Source organism: Branchiostoma floridae, chromosome 18 (assembly GCF_000003815.2).
Source record: "Branchiostoma floridae strain S238N-H82 chromosome 18, Bfl_VNyyK, whole genome shotgun sequence".
NCBI classification, from domain to species: Eukaryota; Metazoa; Chordata; class Leptocardii; order Amphioxiformes; family Branchiostomatidae; genus Branchiostoma; species Branchiostoma floridae.
The window spans coordinates 3,978,366-3,994,364 of NC_049996.1; the positions used below are offsets into that span (position 1 = coordinate 3,978,366).

The following is a 15,999-nucleotide window of genomic DNA, read 5'->3' on the forward strand; positions in this document are numbered from 1 at the left end:
AGAAAAAGCGCCCTCAATCGTTCCATTGCTTCTCCGCAGTATGACCACCATGAGATGTCCCACACATGCATGCCGGACGTGTCATATGCATGCATGCATGCAGCCTATCTAATAGCCACGTATAGCAACGCGCCTTCGGCAACGTTGCAAAAAAAAAAAAAACTGATCGTACTGTACGTAATTCGAGACAGACTAATAAGCCTATTTGCATTTACCAGTACGCATGCGCGGAATTCCCTTAGCAACGAAAAAAGTGAGATAAATTAGTCGTGTTCGACAGGGCAGCGTGTGTTTTAAACTTGTCGAGATTTTTGGGATCTACACAGCGTTAACGGCAGCGACCTGCCTGGATCTGACGTTCCAACGATGTCTTGAACCTTGTGTGTCTGAAACACCGTGTTCTCTTTCGCTTCAGAGGAATTTACGGTACGTTTTTTGACGGTATCCAAGCAAGGGTTACCATAGTTCAAGTGATAACGCATGCACCCCTCCCCATGCACGTCATGCCTTTCATCTTTGCCGCCTACTTCTAGAATTTCTGTCCATTCTCACTACAACCAGGTTATTGTATGTAAAGGTTACCAGTGTGACATGATTAGGAACATGATTTTAACCCACGTATGTACGTATGTTATAGACCATGAAAATGTTAGCTAAACTGCACGACCTTGTGTCTTGACGATGAAAGCCGATATGGTCATTTTGGCTCGTGTTCGGACATGACCCCGCTTGCACTGACTGAGGAGCTTTCAACACTTCTATTAGAAATATTAAAAAAAATTTTAAGAACGAACAATAAGCACACTGATAATCACAGTAAATGGCTTTGATGTTCGTATTAGGATAAAACTGGTGCTTTAGGTAGAAAAATTGTACTTGTGCAAGCCAGGTCGCTGCAATATGCAAACGTGGCGTTGGGGATGGGGTGCATGTAGAGTGTGCAGTGAAGTGTATTGCGCTTTGAAGCTATATTTTGATATTCGCTTTAATGTTTCTTCCTTTCTTTTTTAAAGTGCCGGAGGTCAACATGAGGCTTTGTGCAGTGGTCGGATGCAGTAATGGAACGTATCAACTTAAAAAATGGCAGCCAGGGACATGCCCTAAACATGAAACAAGAAATGGATTTGGATGTTGCAACTGTCCCCAACCTTTCCAGCTCTACCCATTTCCCACTGACATGAAAGACCCTGATGGTCGGAGAAGGTGGAATAAAACGCCCAAAAAGCGTAGCTCAGCAAGAAAGCTACACTTGCGAGACGAGTTCCTCCTCACATTGATGCGATTGCGTCTCGGTTTGACTATCAGCTTTCTGGCTATGATTTTTGGACTTGTCCCTAGTTCTTGCTCACAGATTGTCAACACTTGGGTTTGCTTCCTATCTGTCAAGCTACAACCACTGATAGTATGGCCAAGTAGAGCTGCAATTTCCAAGACCTTGCCACCACAGTTCAAAAACAATGTAGTAGAATAAGATGCATAATTGACTGTACAGAAATATTTATTGAGAGGCCTAGATCTTTGGACTTGCAAGCCTCCACATGGTCTGACTTTAAAAAACACAATACTTTAGGCTTCTTGTAGGGATCACACCAAACGGACACATCTCCTTTGTTTCAAAGACCTATGGCGGAAGAGCCTCTGATGTGTTCATCACCCTGGACTGTGGCTTCTTAGATTTGGTTGAGCCAAATGACGTCATAATAGCAGATAGGGGATTTCCAATTCAGGAGGACCTGATGCTGCTGAACACAGCACTATAAATACCACCAGCAGCACAGGGGAGGCGACAAATGACAAGAGACAAAGTAAAGAAAACACAAACTGTTGCAAACTTGAGGATCCACGTAGAGCTTGCTATCAATCGGCTGAAGGACTTCAAAATCCTGGAGGGTACATTCCCCATAACACTCATGTCATCAGTAGATGACATTATCATGGTCTGTGCTGCACTGGTCAACCTACAACCAGACTTGGTCAAATAAACAGTTGGCATATTAGCCATTCAAGTTGGCAGAGATAAACTGTATTGAATTGCTGGCAGCTGAGTGCCAGTGATTTTTTTAATGATCCTTTTGTGATTATGTTGTGATAGCAGGAAACTGTGAAATGATAATGACAATGTAATAAAGATGTAATACAAGTGGATCCTTTCTGGAACATGTCCTCAAATGTATTCTCAAACATTTTCCATACATTAAGTTGTGAGTTCTGTACATTGATACTGCTATACTGGTGGTAATGTAGGTATTAACAGATTTTCTGGAATAAAATCAACGTGATCTTACTTTTGCCTTTGTTCATGACGTGGCTTGTGTAATGGGAAATCATTTATCAAGCAGACATAATGGGATTAAAAGTAATAAACTAGCAGTAGCAGCACCAAAAGTGCGGCTGACTGTGCCCTGCCCTCAGCGATTTTAGTAGGCTTTGCCGACACGCTTTGTTGCGCAGCATTCCATACGAGTGATATCAGATTCTCCTTCTTTTCGGAAAGTCTCAAGCCTCTGACTCGCAAGGAATACTTTAGGGACTCACACGTCCAGTGTTTTAGCTCTTCGTGTGAATAAACGTCCACCTCCTCATCCATTACGGCCGGAACGAAAATGAAAAAAAAAAAATATTGACAGTAAAAACCATCACACACGTCTTACACTAGGCTTCAATAACTTAAAATTATTTTTATTCTTAACTGACAGTTCTCGAATCTTCTTTAGAATAGGTGTTCGTAGCAGCGTGTTCATACCTGCCAGGTGGGAACACCTGCGGCGGCGCGCGGTGCGCCATCTCCCTAATCAAAAACGCTACAATACACACGCATGACGCAACGCCTGGGCGGCAAGTTATCTAAAAAAATGGCGGATTTTACCCATCATGCATTTCGCGCCGGTAATTGCGAATAGGCTTATTATGAGACAAGACGACATTTTATTCCTTTTATATTATGTAATGTTTACCAACGGACTTTAGGTCTCGAAATACTTGTACAGATTACATATACTCTTTTGCACCCTAATTTTTGACTGGGTGCACAGGTACACCTAGCTTAAATACTGGAATATCTGTTAAATGTCAATAAGAAGCTGCACAGTTATGTATAATGGTTGTGTCAGAATAACAAAACGTCTTACAATACTTGTTTAAATTTGAATGTTAGCGATAAAATAACATTCCTGAAGAACGGTAACAAGGTCAATCTATGTTGATATTCTTTGTCTAAAACGTATTCTCTCACCGTCTAGGATATAAGATTCTATTACTATCTTTTATTACTCACTGCACCAAAAGCCTCATTTCCAGGATGGTAACTGACTTACACCTTCCTGGAAATTATACATGTCCTTCAAAATCCGGAGGTTTCATGCCTGCGAACGAGACATGTACAGTCCTTTACATGTCCTAGAATCTCGCGGAAACGAACCATTTCTGTGTGCAGGACGTGTAAAGGGCTTGAAATACCCTTACAGATTTCCTTGAAACAACCTTACACAACAGGACATGAGCCGTGTGTTGCATTGTGTGTTGGCGGAATATGCATACATTAGCGGCCAATTACCACCTAATTATCTTTCCCCTGTCTGCCTCACCCAGTGCATCCCTTTTGTCATGGAAAGTGGCGTCGAGAGTACTGACGCCCCCCCCCCCCTTCTGGATTTTGCCCCCCTCCCCACTTATTCGGCAGATTCTTGCTCGTATTTCTTATTCTGTAATAGCATCATATATTTATTCATATTGAAACAAGACAACTTTTATTAGTGTTTGTTCGTGTGTATGATAGGTTGAAGTCGCGAGTGACTTTTGTATGTCATAGAATGCCGGCTGGTCTCTTGTTGTCTACTCAAGTCTTCGTAGGCTACTAGTATGCACTTCTTGTATGCCGTGAAAGGGAAGACTCGCCTATCAGTATCACGGCAAACTCAGAAGTTCCACACCAAACTCCCTTCGTCGGCTAACTCCATTCCCGAAACAAAAGAACATAGTCAACGTTGAAAATCGCGGAAGCCCCCACCCCCCCAAAAAACAGCCCTGTTCCGGAGACTGCAAGGGAGTCTAGGTAATGCATTTGTCGTTCCTAGATGAGGGTGGTTTCACTACCCAAACACGATAGCCGTTTCGATATTCCTCCATATTTCCGTCGAAAGCAAAGTCAAATGCCGACTGCAATATCATCGCTACAGTTGTATACGGAAGCTCCTTGATCCATGAAGCCATGGGAGAGAACTTTGGCCCGACGGTGGTCCTGTTATCAGTTGCAGCTGACGTCCTGGCCCGTGATCTTGAGTAGAAACTCCTTGCTGTAAAACAATGACCAATGTTCCTCGGCATCATCAGATAACGCACCCTGGTATCTAGACACACTTGGACAGCAAGAACGCACATCCACCCGCAAAGACGCGGACTTCACAATACCAACTTAACTGAAGAATTTGAAAATTGTGACTGTCGCGTTGATTGGCCAAAGGGTTGACCCTATAATTGTGTGAGGAGAAATTCTATTGGCTTTTACTGAAGAATTTGCATGGGCACGGAGCCACGGACACAAAGAGCTGTGAACTACCGCTTACCAGCCATGTCTATTGTTACAATCACATCAAGGAGGTTGTTTGAGCTGCCTAATTACCCGTATTTCACAGTAAAACAATACCTGCCTAGAAAGATGTGAAACATGCCGCTGTGATTATCAACAGCTTGAAACATCGGTAGAAATGTAACGTTCAACGTTCTCACTTATTTTGTACAATCAAGAACGTAATCCGGGACAAAAATTTAGTACATCGAGTCAAGGAGGTTGTATCTTGACATAGATCATTTCACGTATATTGTGCGTCGACAGTAGCCAAAGTTACAGACGGTAACCGATAAAATGGACAGTATTTTGTCCCGTGTTCTCTCCATTCTTTTGACAAAAAGCTGCCCATAAATCAGAACGCAGTCCTATGTTTTCCCTATGCCCAACGTCGTTTCAGTTCAACTTCCTCGCACTGACGCGACAGGCACTCTGTATTTGCAGCTATAAAAACATCGTACATCACTAGTTTGCGAATATCCAAATTAAACTTTTTTGGTTATTTTACTTTATTTTCCTAGCTCTTCATACAAAGGGGGCTGATCACGTAACTGATTATCGCGATATACGCAGAAGTCTATTGCAGCAGTTCAGATTTGTGTATATTGAAACAGAATCTCAGTGTGAGTGCAAAATAATTAAAGAAGAAAATAAGAATAATTCAATGAACGCTGGGCGTTTGTGGCCTTTGTCTGTGCTAGTCTAGACAAAACAATACACATCCGGCTAACGAACTGCTGTTTATGTAATGAAAATGAAGAGTTTGTTTAAGCAAGGAAGTTGAAACCTCCTTGGTTTAAGACATACTTTCCTACAAGATCTAACGTTATCCCTAGCATATATTTTTTTTCCGACATGTAGAAATGAATATGAATGGCCCCCAGAGTAACTGCCTTCGGACCGTAGGATTTCCAAATAAGTTGGAAAAATCAGGCAAATCACAGCTTCATTAATTATGACTGTTTTTTAGTATTTTGTAGACCTTTCTAAAAATGGGGATGCCGTTTCTTTTTATAGTTGTATTTTGCTCCACTTTGTTCTGTCAGACGATGTCACGGGTAGACATACCAACCATTCAATACCCCCTACAGCCCCCCCCCCTTATTTTGTGTTTAAAATGTAAACCTCATTGCTTGTTAATTGTCCAAGCATAGCCTAGGCTGTGTTGCAGGGGTAGTAGTTGCCGTAAACAGTAATAACCCGTGACTCAAGCTTTGCTTTGAAGTAGGCGCCGCCAGGCTTTTGTCTGCCTATTTCCCCTACACGTCTGGTGTAAGGGTCCTAGAAATTCCTGTACAAGCGCGAGTCCAGGCATGTAAGAAAAAAACAAGGACCTTACACGCTGAACCAGGAAAGTCATGTACACAGCCAGGACACAGAACGTTTCACAGGTGTGTAAGTCCCTTGAAACACCTGGAAATTAGAGTTTTTGTGCAGTGACTATTTTTTTAATGCTGTCAACTGCAGGAATGTTTAAAGTCTTTATTGGTTTTCATTTTTCTACTTCTTCGAGCTTGTTTTTACCTGTACGCTGGAGGCGTAAGTCTTGTAAGTGATGTACTGATCACGTTGTTCACACCTCTCATATATCATCGAAGATTAACGGAAAGAGATATAAAAGGTGTGGACAACACTGATGATTATTCAAAATACACTCACTGTGAAATGATTTCTATTATTAATGCGTTTCTCGTAGAGGTGGTGGCCGATAAAGAAATTTCAGGTCCAGATATGGTCCGGGTCCAAAGGATCAGGTCCAGGTCCGGACTGGAACCTCATTAGTCTGTGAAGATTTGTGAATGGGTGATTCTCAAAACATTTCTTTATTTCGTTATAAATAATTCTGGTTTGGTTGAGTATCGGACGTCCATGGGTTTTTTAAAATCATATATTTATGTAAACAACGGCTTATATGCAAGACCCACCAAATGTAATAAGTTTTCCTTAAATTTAGTTGGCAACAATTTCAAGAAATTTTGCCTTGTTTTCGTGTTGGCAACAGTTTTTTGAAAGCCATTTTGACGACAATCCCTAATATTGGTTCTAAGAGTGTTTTTATGCACATTTAGTTGCTAATTAATGATATTTTCTTACATAAATGAAAACTTATGTTATCTAGAATGTAATTGAAAATTCGTCAATTATGCTAATTTGATGATTTCGTCGGAAATTATGTTGATATCATTAAATGAAGACTTGGTGGTCATATGCTAATTCGTCAAAGTTACAGGAGTTAGAAGGGGCGGACCGCGTAGCGGGACCGCCTAGCGCAGCGGGACCGTGTTCGGCCCGTGACCGAGAGTTCTCGGGTTCGAATCCGGCTGCCGCATTACCGATGTTGTGCCCTTGGGAAAGGTACTTTACATGACTTTCCTCACTTTACTCAGGTGAACATGAGTATCTAGCTTCGGCTAGGGCCGTCCCTCGGACAGGGCGTTAAATGGAGGTCCCGTGTCTGAGGAGAGCCATACCCCAGGCACGTTAAAGAACCCGCCACACGAGCGATGGTGCGGTGTGAGTGGTTCAAAACCTACCGTACCTTGGCCGCACCTGTGGCATTACTGTCTTATTGAGGTCACCTGAGTGGCGCCGAATGGCAGCTGGCTCCAGACACTTGCGACAGTCGTATTGAGGTCACCTGAGTGGCGCCGAATGGCATCTCGCTCCAGACCCGACAAAGCTCGCTCCTAACCCTTGCGATTTAGCCCCGCCTATTGTAAGCTCCTCGCAATTCAGCCCCTGGCTGCAAACTGCAAAGAGTGAGTAGACGGCCCACCCAATAACAATAACAGGCCTCACAAGCCAACTACCACCCCCCGTCCACGACGTCCACATTCAAATAAGACAAGCAATTATAATATCCTCTATGATATCAAATAATAGAACATATAAATGAAAATACAAATACAAATGAAAACTATTTCATTGCTACAATACTAAAGTAATTGGTCAAGAACAATTGAAAGACTTTCTTTAAGCAACTAACATTTGATTTTGGGTAAAAAATTGATCCAGGAGCTCTCAGTTACCAATTTTAAAATCCAATAAGATCTAAATATATCTCGACACTTACTGATAATGATGAGCGAAATTCTTGCAGCTAAAGACCGTCCTGGAGTTGCAGAAACTGCCTCGCGAACAGAGTTCAAAAACTCAACACACGTCCTGCAGGGTATAAACAGACAGGTAGACTAATGAATAGATTAAAAACTGTTTGTGCTATGATGAAACAAAACAGTTGCTCAGATGTTTATTATTCATTTTTACCGTGATTATTGCACTACCAAAAATGATTTTTGCTTGTTTTGCTTACCCCATGGACAATTCTTATATGAAAAAAAAATATTCTTGCAGGAAGAAAATGTAGAATAAAATTCTAAGCAAAACAAGAATCTACCAAAAAATCTTAATTCTCATGCAAAGAACAATTTTCTTATTCTTCTTTGGTGAAGAAAATTTTTTCTCACACCTAAGAACTTTAAGCAAAATCTTCTTGCTTTTTCTTATGGTGCAAGAAAAAAAATCTAGAAATGCTTATTTTTTTAAAACTCTTAAGAAATACAAGAATTTTTGCTCTTGATGTAAGAAAAGTATTCTTGGTGTAAGAATATTAATCTCAAAAATGTCTAAAAAAATTCAAGCAAAAATTTGCTTGCCCCATGGACAAGCACGTTTTTCTTAGATTTCTTGGGGACGGAATAATTTTCTTCCTGGAAGATAAATTTTCTGTGAGGAAGAAAAACAAGATACACAGAAAAAATCATTTTTGGTAGTGTGCTCAGATGTTTATTATTCATTTTTACCGTGATTATAAGTACACACGTATTCATTTCAATGTTCTAATACGTAAATTTCTCAGAAAAAATATCAGTAAGAGGACTAATATATAAAAACATGGCACTGGGAGAAAAAAACAATTTTCTACTTCATTTTTTTTAAAGAATTATATTCGTGGTTACATATTGTTCACCACAGCATGGCATAGGAGCACATCAATTGAAAGTGGTCACTTGTTTTGCTTAAGCTTAACCTTATTTTGATTGCGGGGGAGGGTGGTTAAGGCCTGCGCAAACTTTCATGTCACATAACGCCAAATTTGGTGACTTTTTTCAACATTTTGTCGTTTATTTAGGTTCTGATAACGTATTTGTCACGTCTATTTGCTATATTGCTGCTATTTTCTAATACACATATCTGTTTGCCATATTTCAGGTCATTCGGACAAGGAACGACAGGAGAAGAAGTCTAAGAAGAAGAAGAAGAAAAGTGACGAAAAAAATATTTTCACTCCGTACCTACGGTATGGTGGAGTGAAAATGATTAATCACATTAATTATATAGACAACCAACCAAACAGGTTTGCGGGTCTAGTGAATGACGCAGGTGCGAAACGCCTGAGGAAATAACTGGGTCGTCCTAGAAAATTCTTCAGAAGTAAAGAAGACATTGCCTCTGTATCTACAGTCAAGGGTTGACGTTATTTGAGGAAATATTGGTATGGTCGCGTGATGTCGTCTTTATTTGCCTTGACGCTGTTGTGTTTTATCGCCGTGGCTCTCTTTCGTCCTGTAGAAGCCAGGTCAGGTGAGATTTGTATGATATCTTCTTCTTTCGGTTAAGGCAGCTGCCGCCATTATGTTCAAAATTATGCTGCCTAAAGGGAGAGTCTACTACAAGATTGGGTATGGACAAAAACAGAATGCTGTAACGGGGAGGAAGGGAAGTGAACTTGAAGTTGTGAAGAGTGTGACTGAGAGTTACAGTACCTGTGATGTCAGACTGTTCCACTCTTTAGCCGTACTGGGAAAGAAATGATGTTTCTATTTCTATCTGTATGTGTTTGTTTTGCATGCAAGGGTATAACGAACCGCTGGTGTTGCTTTTGTCTAGTTGAGTAATTTATAAAGCGTTGACCTTCTCGCCAAACCGAGTCAAACGCCTTTTAAATATCTATAAAACATGAATATAGTGTTTTGTTTTCGGATGTGTATTTACTAATTAGTGTATCCATGACAATTTGTTCCTGACGAGATAGTCGTGAATGGGTATGGCTTCTATACTGTTGACGTCTTTAAAGACAAGACTGAAGCGTGCATGTCACGAAGAATGGGCCATCCTAGGGTTTTCTGAAGTTGAGATATGCAAGTGGTGTTCCTATGATCATTGGTCATGTATCCACTAGCCGCCTTCTTCAGTACAGATGGAATATTCTCCTCTAACAACACGTTTGACTGTCAGAGCGTGTTGTCGCTTGCACTGGTCCCAAACTATGGCTGCGTTTTCTAACTTAGGTCTAACTAAAGCTGTGTATGCTTTTACCTCTCTGCTTGCCCCCTTACATTCCTTTTGCTCCCCTCCCTTACATTCTTTTTTGTTGTCTGAAACTGGTTCGACAAGTTGGCATCTTGCAGCAAGCTGAGCGTGTATTTCTGGTACTCCTCGACGGATCGCTAGGGTGGGCTTGTACCATGAATACCAAATGCACTTTCACCGTGACTATAACGTTATGAGGTTGGGCAGCCTCTATTTAAACGTACTAATGATTTATCTTTTGAATTGAACATGGAAGGACGGAAGAAACTAAGATGTGGTGTCCCTGGAGTCCCACGAGCGCCCGACCGCATTGTGGGAGGAAGGGACGCAATCCACGGGGCGTGGCCATGGCAGGTAACTACGGGTTACCGTCGCATTTGTATCGTCACGAATATGCAAATAAGCATACGCCGGATTTGACGACCACACAATCGGAATATGACCTTACGATGCACGTGGCTCCACTCATGAACAGATTTGCAACATTCTGACTATGTGGTCGTGTAATAGGGCGTTTGTTCATTTGCATGTTTGTGACGAGACAAATGCGACAGTAACCTAACTACGCCACTAAGCCCTCAGTCACAGAGGTCAGAACGCATGTGCGGCGACAGGAATTATAGGTAATATGTCAAAGGGTAAGGCCATTCCTTGTCACGAGCTTTATTTTGATTTGCATAACAATGTCCAGACGGGTTTTGTTTTCGAACTCGGGGCCTTACCCTTTGACATATTACCTAGAATTCCTGTGGTCGCACATGCGTTCTGACCTCTGTTAAAGGGCTTGGGTGATTTTGGAACAGTCTATTTAGTTGTTGCATGAGGAGGGAGATGGCTAAAAATATGCTGTATTTGCTCTCAAGAAAATGTTGGCCTTTTTAGTTACCTTTCTACTTACCATCGAAAATTCGGGGGTACGTGTGTATACACTTAAAAAGTAGTCACTGATGATTAAAATTCTATTAACTGTATACGAACGTGACAAATGAATTGCTTTAACCATTGCTGTGGTCTAATTTTGCTTTTATAATGTAGGTATCCCTCCAATATTGGGGCATTATTCACTTCTGCGGCGGTACCCTGATCAACAAGCGATGGGTGTTGACGGCTGCACACTGCGTGGAAGAGTGAGTAATGTTTTATGAACTCTCCCTAAAGCTAACGGCACAACCCGCCGTACGTACAAATACGTGCTGTCTACGTGCCAAAGCATGGGCAATCTTTTGGGATCCGTAACTGGAAAGTACCGCCTCTGTACGAACTCGTATAGGGAATCCGATGGATTTTTGGAGCACGCGAACACGCCGTAGAACTTTACGTGAAGGCAAAATTTTGTGTGCCATCGGGCTGCGGATACGCAGATTGAAGTGATAAAACGATAAGATTTGAAGTGATAAAACGTGACATCACAACTACCAAAGTATTAATTCCTAAACATGTAGTAAAGAAGTGAACTACTGTAGCAAAGGTGATACTAGTGTAGTGCACTGGTATCCCTTGCCAAGTTGGCAACTTGGCATGGCTACCTCCCTAGTGCCACTTCTACAAGTATGGTTATTAGGCTACAACACAACATGTTTGCCTATATTGGTCTATCTGGCCAACAAAAACATTCTTCCTTTGATTCTAAAATCGGGCGAAAATCAATTCAGCGCGCTGATGTCATCCATCAAATGTACTTACTGTGGCCTAAACATTATCATAACGTCCTTGGTGGAGATAGTAATTGCATTGGATATATTTTCATCAACAATTCTGATGTACGGGCATTGGCGTTTACGTTGCAGCGGAACGAAGCCCCATGTGACCTTGGGAGAAAGCAGACTGTCCAAGAACGACAGTACAGAGGTCACCATTAAGACCAAAAAAGTCTTCATTCACCCGGGTTACGGAGTATGGTACAACCTCTACGATGCTGGTGAGCTCTTCTTATGAGTCTGTATTGAAAGTCTGGTTTCTAACATTTTACTGGATTCTTCTTGTTGAAGATTATGCTGCCTATGATATGAAAGTCTACAAAGCTTCTGGAGACTTCTGGCTTTAGGTTCCCAGAATTCTGCAGAAAACTCCAGAATCGTCTTTGTTCCCGGAGAGATTTCATTGAAATCTACATATTAACTACCTTTTAATATACCATGATTTCAGATCTTGATTCATTTGGTTAATCGCTTTTCAAATTTTTGAGGTTTGTCCGAAATTAATCTGGAAGTTCAAATTTAACCTGGAGGGTGTTATATGTAATTTGAAACTATCTAGAGTGGAGCTGAGGGCTACCTGTGCTGGGAGACCGTTCCACTCCTTGACAGTTCTGGGGAAAAAAGCATGTTGCATGTATCTGGTTCGGCATGGGGGCATCTGGTAGCAATGTCGTGCCCCAACCCGTGCCCGCCCCGTTCCGTGCCCGTTCAGGCACGGAATGGGTCACAGCCCGACTTCCAGTTCTATGCCCAGAAGTGCTGTCAATCCTTATGACTGACGGGATAGTGATAACTGATTATTCACGCCCATGTTTCCAAATAAGGCTTGATCTTGCCCTGAGGCACGGTCCTGGACAGTCACCGTGTGTCCCAAAACCGTGCTTTTGCCCCAGGCACAGTTCTGGGCACACGGAGTTGCCCCGAATCGTGACCAGGCACAGCTATGGACACAGGGGACTGCCCCGAACCGTGCCCAGGCGCTGTTCTGGGCAAGCGGGGGCCGCCCCGAAGCGTGCCCTAATTTTTTTTCGGGACAAATCTGTATTTTACCCAGAATCGTGCCTTGTAGTTAAATCTAGTCTTTCTTGGATATTGTTGTAGAAATTATTGTTGCAGAAATTGGTGCTAAGACGTCCGTCTGTTTTTGCCACAACAACTCTAAGTCTGTAGATATTCCAAGACGAGCGTGAATTACGTTGATTCTTCCTCACCCCAGCGCGCCGAAAAAACAAAGATGGCGGGGCTGCAGGAAAAAAAAGCACGTTGGACAGACTCCTCCCCTAAAACTAAGCTCCGCCCCCAAGCACAGTATGGGACAAGGTCCCCTGAGTGCCCAGAACTGTGCGCAATTGGGCACGGTTCGGGACAGTCATCGCGAGTGCTTTTGCCCCAGGCACAGTTTGGGACACGCGGGGACTGCCCCAAACCTAGGCACGGTTTGTGGCAAGGCACCGTTCGGGGCACAACAGCATGCTGAGTGAGGCATTGATCACGTAACGGTAGTTCATCTTTATTCACGAGGTAACCTATATCCGTTGCTTTTAAGCGAGATATTTAGGGATATCTATTCGACGGCCGTTAGTTTCAAATTGCAATATTTTCACAGCATTCCAGTCTGCAACAGTCGTCTGTTGACTTGATATCCCTGAATAATCCGATTTTATATACAACGGTTAAAGGTACCCCGCGGATAAAGGGGACCTAGCGTTACATAGAAACGTCACAGACCATATGGTATTCCGTTTTCTGTCCTCCTTACAGCTCTCCTGAAGTTGAAGAAACGAGTTCGTTTTAACAAGTACATCCGCCCTGTCTGCGTACCCAGCCAGAACTCCCCACTACCTCCACCTGGCACGGTCTGTTCCATTACCGGCTGGGGGTCAACCAGGGAAGGTATGTTGCAATGACCCTAATTGACGCAGCCGCAGAAGGCCCATTTCAAGTCAATAGTATTTTAGCAAATTTTAGCAGGAAAATGTAAGAAACATATGCATTTCTTGAAACATATTGGTGAGGTGATGCAGTAAAGGGTGCAGATGTTCAGATTAGGCAAAACAACAAGTTTTGGTCCATTGTTTTAGGTCTGTGCTGACCCCTAATTTGAAGTTTTCAGACCCTAAACTGACGTCACGAGAAGCCATGATGGCGGCATATTTGACAGCTGCGATAACTTTTGCTGGTCGGAATTTAAAAAAATAAGACTTTTGGACACTTGAAATAGCGGGCTGCTGTGTGGGGTGAGTTCTTATGACTTGGAATATTCACGGATGAGATTTTGACATCCTTAACTTGCCTATTTTCACATAACCTTACATAGATTCCTATTGATGTTTACTGTTCACTGAACACTTTGCTTTACGTTTCGGTATTAAGGGTGTCTATTAGCCTCTTCAAAGCTCTGTCGATCGGTGGTCTAATTGTAGAAATTGGACGAATTGAGTCAATAGTACGCCAGGGGAGTTAGCCGGCCAGAAAAATCAGTATCCTCAAGATAAGGAGCCTAGCGTACTGTTGACTCTATTTGTCCAATTTCTACAATTAGACCACTGATCTTACGAAGCCTGGTAGAGGCTAGTGCCTATATTTTAATGTAAATCGTGGAAGAAATAGGCTGTCAAAAATCACCTAGCTGAGTTTTACGCTATCCGAGTTTGAGTTTATTTAGAAGTAATAGGAACAAAAGCAACAAAACATAGTATCACAGCCTACGGAGGGACATTCAACGGCACCAGCAAACCTTCTCTTGTCTGTACTCTGCTATCTCAACCGTCACAATCAGTTCCTGACCGCCCTGCTTATAAATATTAATGAGCTTAGCCTAACATATGTGAGATCTCTTTTAAAAACTGATAGGCCTATTTTCTGATTGGCTAACAGCTGTATTGTGGTGACGCCCATAGGAACTGATGGTGATGGTCAAGATAGCAGAGTACAGACAAGGAGTGGTTTGCTGGCGCCATTGAATGTCTCTGCGTAGGGGAACGCTATCATGTAGCTTCTAAATATGATGAAAGTTCAAATCATTGTTCTCTGTAGGTGGCTCTACTAAAAACCGTCTCCAGGAAGCTGACGTTCCCATAGTGAGTGACTACGACTGCTCTTCCGTGCATGACCTCTCGTTCGACTCATTCGTGGAGTTCTGTGCCAGGTACATGGCCGGAGGAGTCGACACATGTCAGGTAATACAATCTCGAATCTTCAAGTAGATGTGAAAAGGCAAGATCGTGACGTTTCTCAGGCTCCCGGCTCTTCTTTCTCGAAAGGAATTTGGGGTAATATGTCAAAGGTGAAGGCCCATGAGACTTAAACAGCATCGTCTCGACCATTGTTTCGATTCGCGTAACAATGTCAAAATGGCGGACTACATACAAGTCAGGGGCCTTCACCTTTGACATATTACCCAGAATTCTTGTCGCCGGGGCATGCGTGAGTCTGCGAAAGGGCGTATTCCCAACTATACCAAGCGTCTCAACATAAGTTGCAGCTGATCCTTAGTCTTATAACTGCATTCCTGTTTCTCATGTTTTATGACTTAGATATTTTTCTTCGTTGTATGTAGTTTTGAAAAGTGCACATGTGACCTGTCCACAGGGGGATAGCGGCGGCCCACTTGTTTGCGAGAAGGACGGAAACTACTTCCTGCACGGCATCACCAGTTGGGGAATTGGCTGTGCACTGCCTGAATATCCCGGCGTCTACGCACGTGTAGCCGCTTTTGCGGACTGGATCAGGGACACTATTCGTAACAACTAGGCGAGGGTCCAGAAAAACCGGTGTCACAGCGATCTCGCCCCCCCCCCCCGGGGGGACAAAATCACTAGCGATCTCTAGTTTTCAAATTTGACCTGGTACCTGCAGTTTGGCGTAACTTCACAGTCTGTAACAGGTGCAACCGGCATCAACCTCGCTAACGCCTCCTAGCGACTATTGACAAAACGTCATCTACTTCTGGATGCGTGTAACTAGTTTTCAAATTTGACCTGGCACCTGCAGTTTGGCGTAACTTCACAGTCTGTAGCAGGTGCAATGGCCATCAACTTCACTAACGCCTCCTAGTGACTATTGACAAAACGTCACCTACTTCTTGATGCTTGTAACTAGTTTTCACATTTGACCTGGTACTTGCAGCTTGGCGTAACGTCACAGTCTGTAACAGGTGCAATAGGCATCAACGTCACTAACGCCTCATAGCGACTATTGACAAAACGTCACCTACTTGGATGTTTGTAAATAATTTTCAAAATTAACCGATATTTGCATTTTTTGTTCATTTTACACAGGATAAAATCAACAAGTACCATTTCGAGAAATGTTTATTCAGGATGCTGGCTTAAGTCAGAGAGAAGTCTGGAATATACGTAGTCTTCCCCTGGAAAGTTAGATAATATATGTAACCGAAATGTCAGAGGTCGTCTCCCAAGGGAG

The 15,999-nt window shown here is 42.6% G+C and overlaps 1 protein-coding gene across 2 annotated transcripts; it reads left to right on the top strand.

Annotated features, from left to right (window-relative positions):
* The first annotated feature begins 8,949 nt into the window (after positions 1–8,949).
* LOC118406062 (trypsin-2-like) lies at positions 8,950–15,980 on the top strand. 2 transcript variants are annotated; one of them, XM_035805919.1, is made up of 7 exons: positions 8,950–9,148; positions 10,134–10,231; positions 10,913–11,004; positions 11,665–11,795; positions 13,336–13,467; positions 14,611–14,753; positions 15,855–15,980. In XM_035805919.1, exons 1-7 carry the CDS (start codon positions 9,073–9,075, stop codon positions 15,906–15,908), a joined length of 726 nt encoding a protein of 241 aa, XP_035661812.1. In that variant the 5' UTR covers positions 8,950–9,072; the 3' UTR covers positions 15,909–15,980. The 2 variants fall into 2 exon arrangements, with proteins under 2 accessions (XP_035661812.1, XP_035661811.1); XM_035805918.1 differs by having other exon boundaries at positions 8,952–9,148; positions 15,166–15,969.
* Positions 15,981–15,999: the final 19 nt, after the last annotated feature.

Coding starts and splice junctions, on each gene's coding strand:
- LOC118406062 (XM_035805918.1), top strand. CDS start 9,073: ATGTCGTCTTTATTTGCCTTGACGCTGTTGTGTTTTATCGCCGTGGCT. Junction 9,149..10,133: donor TCCTGTAGAAGCCAGGTCAG/GTGAGATTTGTA, acceptor TGAACATGGAAG/GACGGAAGAAACTAAGATGT. Junction 11,796..13,335: donor GTACAACCTCTACGATGCTG/GTGAGCTCTTCT, acceptor TCCTCCTTACAG/CTCTCCTGAAGTTGAAGAAA.